The sequence below is a fragment of the Chaetomium strumarium genome, assembly GCF_033439665.1.
Source record: "Chaetomium strumarium strain CBS 333.67 chromosome Unknown B0T15scaffold_1, whole genome shotgun sequence".
In the NCBI taxonomy this organism is placed as follows: Eukaryota; Fungi; Ascomycota; class Sordariomycetes; order Sordariales; family Chaetomiaceae; genus Chaetomium; species Chaetomium strumarium.
The window spans coordinates 1,864,131-1,877,670 of NW_026944429.1; the positions used below are offsets into that span (position 1 = coordinate 1,864,131).

Sequence of the window (13,540 nt, forward strand, 5' to 3'; positions counted from 1 at the left end):
ATTGCCAGGGCGGGCTTGCCCGATACCGATGAAGTCATTGGTGAACAAGGCAGGACCGTGGTCGCGCCGCGTGGCTGCCTACCTGACTGGTTCACAATCACATGAAGAGTAGCACATATAGACCGCCCTCACATCCGACTCTCGCATTCCCTGCGGACCTACTTGGTCATAGACCGATGAGGTGAGCTGTACCTGCATGGCTTGCCGCGGGAGGCATTTAAGTCATTAAAGAACCGCATGCCGGTCCTGGACCGCGCCATCTTGCATGAGGTTCTTCGATTGGGTCGCACTTCCCTTGCCCTTACAACCTACCAGAAATAATGAGGGGACTTGCCATCGTTGTTAATCTACTTCTGGCTTTTACAGCCCAGTACCGCCATCTGCCTGGTCCATGGTTCAGCTTGAGCCTTGCTTGCGTCCCTTCCCGATCCCCTTTGCAACATCATGCGACTTCGTCGTACCTTGAACTCGGAACAGACTACCTAGCTTTACTTCGGTACATTTGCCGTACCTCACCTATATACAAGGTACGTATAAGTTGCTTCTTATCCCTACCCCCAACGGCCTACCCTATCCTCGTCCGATGCCACCTCCAATCCTGCCTGAGTCACGACAGGACCCCAGCTCTTCACCCATCATCGATCCACGCTTCCAAGGCTGAGGTGTACTTGAGACTAGCGAGTCAACGGCCCCGACCCCTTGTCCACCTAGGCAGGTGGAACCGGCAGCATGAATGCTCGCCGTGCTGGCACATCATACGTGTCCGGCCCCATGACGCAAGGTCGGGACTGCCGTTGGATTGAGAGTTACCCAGGGTAATACAGATGGCTATCACGCAAGTCGGCAACGCAACAGCGAGCCGGCTCAACTGGCATTCGAGGCGGTCTAGATATCTTAACGCGATACCTAACGCTATAGTGCTGGCTATAACACCAGATTGATCAGATAGGGCAACCTTGAAGGAACGGCCAGGCGAAACACTCATCACCAGACAGCAAGCGAGAGACACATCGACGACATCAAAGAATCAAAAACCCAGTTGTATTCCACCGGCTCGGAATCAAAATCTTGGTTTTTCCCTTGCTCAACTCCTCGCTACAATACAGCCTCCGATACATTCATCATCGTCTCATAATATTCATGGCCATGACATCAAGCTGTCATCACACACCGACCTCCCGCACCGGGCAACTCTTTCGAGGCCCTAGCCAAGCTTTTGAACCCAGGTAATACCCAAAACAATACTCCCATCGCCCCAAGCAAGACCGCCGCCTCTAAGTTCGGTCGAGAGGCTAGACCGCGCGACCCTGCACCCTATTTATCATCATCATTCATCATCATCATGTTACAACCCCAATATTTCAAACTGAAACCCGTCGACACAAGCTACTAGTACTACTAGTAGTGCCCTACCGACCTTCCTTATACCCTAACCCCCTGGCCGAGAAACCGATAACACAAAATGCAAATACTTTGCGGTATTATGCCCGCAGATCACTCCTGGCCACGACGACCTGATCAGGCTGATCTCGACCGAGCCTTCCACTTCCACTTGCACTTCCATTACTACCATTCCCAGTCTCATTCGAATGGTGCTGCCGGAACGCGGCCGAGGCGACCTCGGCCGCGTGGCTGAGGTAGCCTTGGATCAGGGGGCAGTCGCAGCCGGCGTGGCGGAGCAGCTCGTTCTTGAGCCGGAAGAGCTCGTCGCGCAGCTGGCTCGCGCAGGTCAGCAGCGACTGGCGCCGCACGCTGACCTCGCGCTCGGTCGCCTCCAGCTGGGCCAAGGCGGCCTGCGTCTTGGCGCGGTAGCGCGAGGCGGCTGCGCGGTTGCGGTCGCGGGTTTGGGACTGTGTTGTCGTCGTCCGGCTGGCTTGACCCAGGACGCTCACTCGCGAGTTTGATGATTGGGCGGCCTGGGCGGCGGGTTTGCTTGGGGATGTACTTGTACTACCCCTATGATTATCAATAGGGGTGACTGGTCGTGTTGGGAATGTTGAGCTCGTCGTTGTCGAGCTTGTTGTTGTGCTGTGGCTGGGAGTGCTCCTCGCCGTGCTCGCCGTGCTTACAGCAGCGTCGGAAGAAGAGCGCCTGGTGCGGAACCCCTTCCGTCTCGGCGACTCCGGAAAAGCGGTCTGGCCGGGGGTGAACGCGGTGCCCAAGCTAGGTGCTGCCGTTGCGGTGCCGCCGCCGAGCTGATAGTGGGAGCCCGAATAGTAGGCGTCGGCCAGGTCAAATGGAGGGACGGTCGCGCTGTTTGGCGGTGATGGCGTGGTTGGTGCATGGCTCATGTCCGAGGTTGAAGCCCGGCTGATGATGGGGGTGTATCTCGGCAGAGCGGCGTTGGCTTCAGCTGTCTGAATCGGTGCCGGCGCGCGCCCCCTTTTCTTCCTCGGCCCCACCACTTCCTCGTCCGCATCAGTATGCGGATCCGCTCTTCTCTTCCTGTCATGGCCAGTGCCATACTCGCCTGTCGGTTGACGCTGGTAATCCGGTAGTCGGGCCCACTCGCGGTGCTCCAGGGGCACCGAGGCGAAGAGACTTGACGACGGGCCGGCCTCAGGGGGCAAGAGAAAATAGCCAGCGCCGACAGCGGATTGCACACTAAGTTCGTGAGGCATGATAACCTCTCCAACGACGCCTGGAGCATGTGTGCTCGGGATCCATTGCACTGCGTCCGTCTCGGGCAGCTCCGACACGAAACTGTCGTTCGAGGTGTTGCTGCCGCTGAAGCTTGGCGGTTGGAACCATTGGGCGGAGGCCGGAGTGTACGGATACCCCTCTCGAGAATCAAGGGGTTGGCGCCATTCCATCGGCATCATTGCTTGGTAGAGCGTCGCCATGGACTCACCACCGAAGGCCTCATCTTGGAGCGTCGTGCGGGTGATGGGCACCGACGCAGCTTGGAAGAGCAATTGGGAATTGGACGCTCGAAACTCGGGGCTGGCAACTCGGTACGCCATCTTGGCAAACTTGGGGGGACAGACGAGTAATGTAATGACTGGATTGAATGGCACTCTGCTCCACGCCGAAGGCTTGAGTTGACGGCCAACGTCCGCCGCGTTGGTTTGTTCGATTGGACAAGCGCTGTGAAAGAAGTCTTGTATGTTGTACAACAACAAACAAGTAGGTCAGACTCAGACGAGGAATAGATGCAGAAGCAAGAGAATGAAGCTGAGAGGTCTGCTACTGCTTCTGTGCCAATCGTCAAGTCCACGACTCATCGTAACCCGTCGAGGCTCGAGCCAGTAAGCACTAAGCACGACGACCGTCCTGAGATTGAATCTAGGATTCCAGGGGATGGGACGTTAGTCCAGAGCAAGCAGACGGGGGGTGACGGGAATAGCCACCACTCCCCATTCCCAATCTGCCAATGCACTCGCCTCCATTCACACACCTTGAGGTCAACTGCACCACATCGGCCCACATGGCGCAAATACGCAATGGCTGCTGCGGCTGCAGGACATGGACGTCAACGATAAGGACTTTGTCATGATGTCTGGATTACATACACGATGGGTTGCATGAAGGGGGCGATTCCACAAGCCACGAATGGCGATGTCGGCTTGGCTTCCATGATGGAAGTCACAGTCGTCCCAGGCTTCTGACCCTGTCGTGCCTGTGTACCTCGAACTGCGCTAGTACTAGCGCGGATATGTAGGGCCAAGCCAACGCTTTGGATGTAACGTGGGCTCATGCACTTGGCGATGATTGGCGAGCAGCAGATCAAACAAGTTTGATTGGTGGCTTTGCACTTTGCGCTCCACAAGTCTGCCCAGCGGCCTCACTGGGTCAAGCCCACACACGGAGATCGCCTTCCCCGCCATGACCAATTATCCGCGATCTGTTCGGGCGAAGGTCGATTTCGGACCGCTCGCTGTTCCCGAGCACGGCTCCCGAGACACTGCTTCTTGCTTCTTCCTACCGACATCCGCTATGACATCCGCCGTGGCTGGGTTAAGAACTTCAAGATAATATTGTCTCATGTCTGGCACTTTCGTGACTGGAAAGGTCCTGGTGCCACTTATCCATGGCGCAATGATCATCGCCCCTTGATCCTTGCTATCTCAGCGACAGTGGACATCGTCGACTCGAGCCTGGATCTCCGGCGGGGGAGGGGGTTCTCTGAGAGAAAGCCCACTTGTAGGGTCGTGTAGGGTAAGCGGGGGGCCTCCAAAGTCTCAACCCCCCCAGAAGGTGAATTTGCAAGTCCTAGCGAGGGTGCAAAATAAACCTGCGTCTGCTCCAATGCCGGCAACAACTGCCTAACGGTTTTTTGATTTGACGTCAAGGGCCTTAGTAAGTGAATACGGCAGTGATCCGCAGCATGAGATGGGCAAGGTAGGAGCGGAACTTGGGAGCAGCGTGGTGTCTTCGAGTCTTCTCACCGGTTGTCTATTGCCGCCACTACCCTGTCGTAATGGACGAGACTGGATTAGCGCTACTGCATCTAATGTAGGTTTATCATGTCTCGATAATGTCCGATCTGCCGTTGGTTCCGGCGACGCTAGTCTGTCCGAACTCTTACGCAGTCCTTCGTCAAAGCGTAGGATCGCCGGTCCGATCAAGCTCGAGCTGGGTACCGGGAAGATAAACGAGCTCAAGGGGCCCCAACAAGTTGGCGATGGGACGAAACGCTAGTAGTAGCAGTTCCTGACTGCGCTAATGAGTCCCAATGGCTCTCGAAGACTCGAAAGCTGGGGTTTATCACGGTTGTCTTGGTGTGTCGAATCTGAATGCTTGTTCATCGAGTTGGCTGCGGGCCAATTGACAACTGTCTGGACTCTAGACCAAGGTTAGTCCAACTGCCATCAAACGCTCCAGCAGGTTGCTGCCGTCTTGGTGTGACAGTTTGCGCAGAATCTAGAATAGTGTATGCACACCACTTAAACGAACGCAGGATAACGGTGTATGGCCTCGGGCTCGCGAGCGCCCGCGAGGGCCTATCATCGACCTATCATGATGTCGTCCACGGACGTTGATTTCCACTAGTGGATTCGAGTTGTGACTGCCGAACGGCACCCCAGGCTGGTCCCCAGCACCCTTTGTGCAGAATCGGCGCGGATCTTGGAATCGTCGAGATCAACCCCTCCTCCCCCATGCAATGAAACTTCAAAACCGGAATTCAATTAAGAGAGAGGAATGGCGCGTTACCATCTTTCGCACTAGTTTGGACGGTAGCGCTGAAGTCAGCACCGGGTCTGGGGCCCCATTGCTTGCAGTTATTACATGTAGGAACTCAGGATTTATCATATACCTACACCCTGTACTGTGGTATCAGCCCCATTGTTGTGCGCTAGTCGCTTCCATTTCTTGCCCTCCGCATGCATCTACAGTAGGTGGGGAAGCCATGCCTGACGCCCGGTCACCACTAGGGCCACAAGGCCTGCGCAGCTGCTTGTCATGTAAGGTATGTATTGTATACGGCAAATCACCGATGAGAAGGAGCCCTCTGGGTAGACTCGGTCTAAGTTCTAACTATGACCAAGCAACAGTGCAGCCCTTCTCATGCGACTCCCTCGCCAGCTCGATGATCCTCAGCCCGTCCCTTGCCGTCTCCGGTTTCACAAAGACGTCTTCCCTTCCCCGAATGGCCGCCGCTACGTTCTCGTAATATCCCCTATACCAGCCCGGCAGACTAGGGTACTGGCCAACGTACGTCTTGCTGCCCTCGTCAAAACGCTGGCTTTCCGCGTCGAACTCGGTTCGCGTGGTGAGAGTGCCCCATATCCTTGGGTCTTCGACACCCCAGTCCGGGCGGGTTGCCGGCTGCCCTGGTGCAGCGATGGCCTGGCTCTCTTGCGGACATGTCCCAAACTGCATCCTTGTTATTAACGATGGATATCCTCACCCTCCTTCCCTTTACCCCTTTCCCCCCCTTTTCACAACGAACATGGCCTTAGGAAGTGGGGAGTTGTCTCACCTTCAGATAAGTCCCCTGGGTGCCTCGAACGAAGAACCGCAGCTGATCCTTCATGACGGTGACAATAGCCGTCTTCACCGTAACCAGGAGGCTCTTGTGCTTCCCACCAGAGTACTGCAGGATGATGGTGAACGTGTCGTCGATCTCGCTCTCGACGCCCCGGTTGGAGCGCAAGAACCCCGTCACCGAAGCAGGCCGACCGAAAAGGTACAGTGCTTGGTCAAGTGTGTGCGTGCCTAGAAACGTGTCATGACTGCTGCTTAAGCTGCATAGTTCCTGACATTCCCGCCCACACACAATATAATAAAATTACACCGGGATAGAGTACTAATTTTGTGTAATAAGAGAGAGGGAGGGAGAGCTTACCAAGCCCGAATGTCATGCCCTCGCCAGGGATGTATTCTATTTTCCCCGCCCACCCCGAGATCCAGCCCGGGTCGGGATAGTCGAAGTGGATGTCTGCTTCCAGCACATCGCCAAGCGCACCCTGGTTCATGAGGTGATGGAGCGTACGGAAATCACTGTCGAACCGCCGATCTGGGATTATCGTGCACACACACACACACATGAGCTCAGGGAAGAGGAAACCGGGCTTTTGTAAGGCAGGAGGGGGAGAGGGAGGTTCTCAACTGACTGTGGAAAACTGTCAAGACCTTGCCCTTCTCCTTGGCCAGGGCAATGAGTCTATCGGCCTCAGCACTAGTCGGAACGAACGGCTTCTCAACAACCACTTCGATTCCCATCACCCGTCAGCCCACACAGATATCTCTCTTGACGCAATATCGGAACCATCTCGTTATTAGTATCGACCCACCATGCTTCCCCGCAAGGAGTGCCTTCTCGACGTATTCTCCATGCGCGGTTGAAGTAAGCACAACAACCAGTTCAACCTGTCCGTCGGCGAAGAACTCGTCCGCTGTCCTATAGTGTTTCGCTTGCGGGAAGTCGACGGTGCAGTGGCCCCAGACCGGCGTCTTCTGCGATGTCTCGCTGGGAGGCGCTGCCCGCTGTAAGAAGGCGTAGACCTCGAGCTCCGGGTTGGGGAGGATGTAGGGCAGATGGAAGCATTTTGTTGCGAAGCCGTAGCCGATGATGCCGACTTTGATGGGAGCCATTGTGACCGCAAATTCAAAGATTAGTGCTACTATGCCGCGAGGATTCGCAATGCGTGGCTTTGGAGTTGTGAACAACTGGGCGTAAAAGTTAACACTTTAAAGATTCAACATCTAACGATATTATGGCTCACTGCGGAGTCCGGTTTGCCCCTAAGAGATGGGCCGTTTAGCCGGCTTTGGATCATTGGCTGGATGTGCATGACTACAGCATTTACCCCAAGCCAACGCTAGACCATGAAAGAGAGGAGAGAGGCTTTTGCCACAACTCCTGAGTGTGAAATACTTGGATCCAGGGCAGCGATGTGTGGTTGATGGGTGGGTAATGGGCATATTTGAGTCTGACAGATTCTGGATATCCAAAAATGCGGCGGGATAATAATGATAAAGGATCGATGATATTAATCACCACATCACGGTGCCAGGTGAGGAGAACTGCGAATAACAGAACTACCAGACAGAGCAGGGGGCCTTACACTAGTGAATGCAGAGTACGGAATTGAGACCGCGGGTTGCCTATGAGATAACAGAACCATGGTCCTGGATTTCTAGGCCGACTTGGCATATGCGGATGTCTCGATTGAGAGATGGTGTGTGAGCCAGTAAGCGGCTGTGTCCACTGGTACAAGCACATACGAGGCCGCAAAGCATTTCCTATTATTGCCTGAGGCTGGGTACTCTTCCCGTCGTCCGGCGTCCGGACGTCTCGATGTTCTTCATACTGTTGTTCTCTTGAGTTGTTATGATAGAAGAACCTGCTGGGCAAACATTCTTGCGAAGGTAAGGTAGGTTAGGATTGAGATGTTACGTGTACGAAAATCGAATTCAATGTCGTCATAGCTAGGTAGTCATTGGTAACTGCGATGCACAGCTATGGTAGTAGCCATGCTACCACGACCAAGGTGCCGGCAATATCGGGCTTGCATCGATCATCTCCCGCTGTGACCAAAGACATGCGGTTGAAGGTTGATAGTGATAGACCGTCACCAGCAAAGTCTGCTCACCTTTGTGTCTCATTGGACCCAGCAAAGAACCACCGAGACATTGCAGGCCGCACAGTCCAGGGAAACCTGGGCTTTCCCGATCCGGCATTTCGGGGCAAAATATCAGACCACTTTGGCGATCCAACAAGGAGTGCAGCATCTGCAAGCCGCCCACTTTGTTGATTCCGACAAGTGCGGGTGGGGCTATCCAAGGAAACATCGCTCGGCATCCCGCAGTTGCAGTTATATCGACCAGGATGCCGAGTTAAGCTTGCTCGTTTCCAGGACTTCAATCCTCGGAGGAGCATCAGCAGTTCGATTTGAGGTAGCCGTACGGAGTATGATTGTTCTGTTCGTGACTCTGCCGTAAAATCGCCGATCCAAGCCACAGAGACAGTCCATGACTCCATTGAACTGTGTTCCCTTGAAAACGGTGATAATGCACAACCTCAACACCTGGAACGAGAGAAATGGGTTGGACGTTGCTAGTATTGCAAGACACATGGAACAATGATCCTTCTTCGGGGGAATGTCCAAGCCATGGTATTCCAACAGGTTGCGCCAAACAAATTGATCCTGACCCCTTTCTATACGCAAACACCATAGGTAACCAAGAAACTCCACCATTGTAGTGTAACTGGAGGAAAGGACAGAACAACACCTCAATCGAAGCGCCATAGCCGAGATCATCTCCAACGCTGGTCACATACGAGAGAAGGAAAAAACACACAGGCTCCACATCCACAACCTCACGGTCCTCATGTCTACAGGGACGGTGAAAGGAAAGAAGAACCAAAGGGAAAGAAAGAGTAGAAGAGAAAGATGAGAAGCACACGCCAACCATTGCATCATCGAACATCAGGCATACATCCCTCACCGGCATACCTCTCCGGTACTCAATCCCACTCCGTCGACCTCTGCTGACTGACCACCGGCGCCGCAATACCCAGTCCCCTCAGCATCACAATCTACCCCCAACCTCCCCCCTCCTGCTCCTCCCTCCCCCGTAGACGCCGCCGCCAGAACGCCATAGAAACACCTCCTCCCCATCTCCCTCACCCTCCGCGCCCTCTCATCATCATCACACCCCCCTCCAACCTCGCCACCCCCTCGAAATCGTCCAGCATCCGGGCGCTGCTCCGGGACACATACCACAGCATGCCCGCGATACAGCGCGGGTCGACGGGCATGGGCGGGCACCGCACGAGAAACAAGCTCCCACCGGCCAGCAGCACGGCGAGCATGAGGGCCAGCGAGACACAGCTCAGCACGGCGCAGACCGTGGCGGCCGTGCGCGTCTGGGCGAGGTGGAAGGGCACGTTGGAGAGCACGACGGGGAGGAACTCGGACAGGATGGCGGCCAGGGAGACGGCGAGCAGGAAGGGCTGGCGGTGGCGGAGGGCCGAGTAGAAGCCCGAGAAGGGGTTGGTGGACGGGGTGAGGAGGATGGATGATGAGGAGGTGGTGGGCGGCTGCGTGGAGCGGGAGAGGAGGAGGAAGGGCGTCATTGTGCTTACGCCTGTTTTGTACTTAGTACTACTAGTAGGTAGGAAATTACTGGGGAAAGGTTGGGAGAGGGGGGGCCCCAAGGGCGGACGAAGGCTTAGTAGGACTTACTGAGAAAGAAGGATTGCCAGCCGAAGGCGATGATGACGCCGATGACGGCCGACACAAAACGCACGCCGAAGGTGTTGGCGTTCAGGAACAGCCAGAGCCGGCCGTTGTCGCGGATGCCGCCGCGGTAGTAGGCGTGGTAGTAGATGACGAAGATGAGCACGGCCAGCTGGAAGAGGGCGAAGGCGATCCGCCAGGGATACCGCAGCGTCATGAAGGGCAGCTCCTGCTGGTGGCTGCACCCTCGACTAAGACCACCATCGCCGCCCCATTTGGCCACCATTGCCGCGGGGTCATCATCATCGTCACCACCACCACCCAACATATCATCTGTCTCGCCATCACCCCTCCTTCGATCCTCCCGCAGACCCCGCCCGGCCTCGTCCAGCAACACAATCCCGTAGTCTTCCCTCCCAGCGGCATTGGTAAAGTACCCCAAACCATACCGCTTATCCGCCATGGCGCGACGCATGGCCGCTTCGCTCCCCTGTCCCACATGGAGCTGCTCATTCCCGGCCACTAGCGACGCCGCCCCGGCGAGATTCCACGGATTGGCATGCAACCCCGTCACCCACCTCCCCAGACAAGCCAGCACTAGCACCAGCATCACCACCACCGCGCCCATCAGCCCGACCAGCGCGTACGCCGGCACGGGACTCACGCCCAACGCGGGCCCACAGCCTGGACTCGCCGTATTGAGGTAGCATTCGCCATGCAGCTTGAGCCCCACGGCCTCGGTGGCGAGGGGCACCATGAAGGAGGCGCACAGCACCATGAGCGTGGTGAGAAAGGGCACCGGCGCGTGGCCGGGTCGCAGTAGCGTGGTTACGACGAGCGGGGTGAGGAAGCCCGACGTCAGGCCCGTGTACTGCAGGAGCAGCGTCTCGGCGCCGAACCCGCCGCCCGGCCGGGCCAGCGTCTGGAAGGGCTGGTACAGCTTCGCGTTGAGGTCGATGATCCGCAGCGGGATCACTAGGGCTACGCCGAGCAGGGTGGGTAGGAAGGTGCCCACGAAGATGTCGGCTTCGGTCCACCGGTATACTCGGGTTGACGACGGGACGACGGAGGGGCCCGGCGGGGGGTTGGTTGCGGTGGCGGAAGCGATTGCTGTTGCTGTTGTTGGGGTGGAGGTGGAGGTGAAGGTCCGCGTGGAGCGCTGTCTCGTGGAGAAGCTGGTGCTCGGGGACGGGGTCGAAGTGATGGTCCGTAGACTGCCCGATATGGTGGTCAGGAAGGTGGTGGGAGGGATTGTGGTGGTAAAGGTGCTGAGCGAATCTCCGGGTGTGGAGACGAGGGTGAGGGTGATGGGCTCCGTGCCGGTTGGAGTTGTGACCAAGATTTGGGTGGCAAGCGTGCCTCCCACGGTGGTGGTGAAGCTGGTCACCGGCGGAGTCGTGACCCGGGTTACCGGGGTGCCATTGACGGTCTCCACGATGGTCGTCGGGCTTGGGGTGAGGGTGATGACGGTCGGGGTGCCGCCGACATTGGTGGTGATGGTGTAGGAAACAGGTAGGACTGCAGCTCCTTCGAGATCGAGCGTTGTGACCACGAGCTGTGTGACGGGCGTGCCCCCTACGACATCGACAGCGGTGTAAGTGATCGGCTGGCCGGGAGGCCCTGCTGGAGTGGTGACGATGACCTCGGTGACCAGAGTTCCTCCCCCGGCATCTCTCACCACCGTGTAAGAGATGGGTTGATATGGCGGCCCAGCGGGCGTGGTCACGACGACTTGTGTGACGGGTGTACCCCCGACATTGTTCACAACGCTTTGTGTGACTGGCTGCCCGGCCGTGATCGTGGTGAGGACTCCGCCCTCCATGCGGATAACTGTCTGAGGCGGACGTGTCTCGACAATGGTACACTGCACGCCATCGACCGCCGTCACCAACGTTACTGGGCCCGGGGAATCGATAACAGTCACAGGAGTGCCGCCCAAGTTCGTGACCACCTCGCCCTGCCTCCCCGCCGACGGCGTGATCACCACAACGCTCGTCACAACAGACCCTGGCACCCGGACCACCCCTGTGCTGACCTGTTGCCCAACAACTTGGGTCTTGACCTCGTCTGAGGGAACCGCGACGACGACTGGCGCTTGGGTGTGCACAACAGCTATGGTAGTCCCATCAACAACCTGAACATCTGTCACCGTGATAGGCTGCGGCGGTGGCTGAGCAACGGTCGGCGGCGTATTCGGGGGAAAGACGGTGGCGTAGTAAGTAATGGTAACCTCGCCCGTGCTGGGGATAACGACGCCGGTAATGGTGCTCGTGGCCGTAATGGTTCTGGACGCAGTCACCACGGTCGTCCCCACCACGGGGGTTGTTACCGTTGCAGTGAAGGTCGTCAAGCCAGTGTTGGTCATCGTCGTCCACAATGTCTTGGTGGGTGTGTTGTCTTCTGTGCCAGTGACCGTGAAGTACGACAGGAACGTTGTGGTATCGACGTTGGTCACAGTGGAAACAAAGGTGCTCTCCTGCGTAATGTCGCTGCTGAACTGGATCGTCTCGGTGGTGGTGACCACCGTTGTGTAGGTGCTTGTTGTGACAGGGACCGTGATGTTGGTGGTAAACCTCGACACGGACACGGAAACGGGCATCAACTGCGCACCGCTGGGCAGGCTGGCTGTCGTGGTGGTAGACATGACGAGAGTGTTTGAGAAGGAGTCCGTCGTAGCACCTAGGAGATTTAGATCGTTGTTGCTCACAGTCCCCGAAGACAGGTTGGAGGTAGTTGTCGTTTCTCTATTCTCGGCAGAAGAAGGGATTGAGGATGTTGGGCGGGAGGAGGATGGAGGATCCGAGGAGGATACTGGACTCGTGGAAGATGCTGGACCAGAGGAGGACGCTGGATTGGAAGATGACGGAGTCGAGGAGGATGCTGGACCAGAGGATGCTAGACTGGAGGAGTATGCTATGGTCTCGGCAGGTGGTTGGGTCGATGTAGACGCCGCAGCCGTTGTCGCCGTTCCTTGCTGAGATGGCGTGGTCGTAACACCTTGAGCTAGCACACTATTATCCTCCTCACTCGAGGTCACACTTGTCTTCGGGGTCTGCGAGGGAGTTGTGATCACAGTAGCAGGGTTAGACAGAGTTGGCGCGTCAGTCGTAAGCTCGTACGTCGCGGAAACTGATGTGTTACTGGGTACATCTCGAGCAAACCGGACGGGCTGTGAGGCGTTTGGGTGTAAACCCAGGATCTTGACGTCTGTGTCCGAGTCTGGCATCTGTTTCACAGCAACGATGACCAGCACAATGGCCACGAGCAGCATGGCAATGACTGTGCTGATGAAGGGCCATCGGAGCGCCTTTGGCTTGTAGTTCGGCGTGCTCCCAGACCGCCATACGGGAGTGCTCGGGCCGTAGACAGCATCGTCGACCGGCCTTTCATAACGATCTTCGGTGGCCTGGATGCTGTACTCGTAAGGACCTCGCTCGACTGGTCGGTAGATGAACGGCTGCTGCATGTCTTCCCGGTTGCGAGCTTGTTTGACAGAAGTTTCCCGGTCCCGAGAGCGTGAACCGGTATCCGAGACGGTGTATAGCAGACTTAGGACCCTGGTGCTTTCAGTCTGCTGTCCCGGCTGCTTGCTGTTGCTGATCCCCCCCTCCAGAGTCGACGTTGATGTGATCCGTTCTATGTTAGCCGCATGCACAACCTCCCATGACGCTTCAACCGAATGGAGTATGCATGTGAGCCCCAGAAGCCAGCTGTAGGGCTGGAAACTGGCACACCCATATTAGGCAAATGGCCTCGCATGGTCTGGCTTCACCGTCTCCCGAAGCCCGACCGGCCGCAGTGCGGCTGAAGGCCTGGTCCACCCTTTTTTTTTTTTTTTTGTCTCCCATGACTTTATTTCAACCTCCTGGCCCCTCATAGCCCGTAGCTACTCCGCCGTCTTGGCGATGGCT

General features: G+C 56.7%; 4 protein-coding genes across 4 annotated transcripts; all 4 read right to left on the bottom strand.

The window, feature by feature from the left end:
• Positions 1 to 1,142: 1,142 nt before the first annotated feature.
• Positions 1,143 to 3,091, bottom strand: B0T15DRAFT_17255 (uncharacterized protein). The gene has a single exon (XM_062862209.1). The coding sequence runs from the start codon at positions 2,961 to 2,963 to the stop codon at positions 1,482 to 1,484; it is 1,482 nt and encodes a 493-aa protein (XP_062725670.1). The 5' UTR covers positions 2,964 to 3,091; the 3' UTR covers positions 1,143 to 1,481.
• Positions 3,092 to 5,341: 2,250 nt separating this feature from the next.
• Positions 5,342 to 7,521, bottom strand: B0T15DRAFT_516801 (uncharacterized protein). Its single transcript, XM_062868277.1, has 5 exons — positions 6,738 to 7,521; positions 6,558 to 6,653; positions 6,290 to 6,460; positions 5,924 to 6,159; positions 5,342 to 5,817 (listed from the first exon to the last, which is right to left on the bottom strand). Exons 1-5 carry the CDS (start codon positions 7,036 to 7,038, stop codon positions 5,479 to 5,481), a joined length of 1,143 nt encoding a protein of 380 aa, XP_062725671.1. The 5' UTR covers positions 7,039 to 7,521; the 3' UTR covers positions 5,342 to 5,478.
• A 791-nt stretch (positions 7,522 to 8,312) lies between these two features.
• On the bottom strand, positions 8,313 to 9,011 carry B0T15DRAFT_516805 (uncharacterized protein). Its single transcript, XM_062868278.1, has one exon. The coding sequence runs from the start codon at positions 8,899 to 8,901 to the stop codon at positions 8,326 to 8,328; it is 576 nt and encodes a 191-aa protein (XP_062725672.1). The 5' UTR covers positions 8,902 to 9,011; the 3' UTR covers positions 8,313 to 8,325.
• Positions 9,012 to 13,444, bottom strand: B0T15DRAFT_516806 (uncharacterized protein). Its single transcript, XM_062868279.1, has 2 exons — positions 9,636 to 13,444; positions 9,012 to 9,537 (listed from the first exon to the last, which is right to left on the bottom strand). The coding sequence occupies exons 1-2, from the start codon at positions 13,093 to 13,095 to the stop codon at positions 9,074 to 9,076; spliced, it is 3,924 nt and encodes a 1,307-aa protein (XP_062725673.1). The 5' UTR covers positions 13,096 to 13,444; the 3' UTR covers positions 9,012 to 9,073.
• Between the last annotated feature and the right edge of the window lie 96 nt (positions 13,445 to 13,540).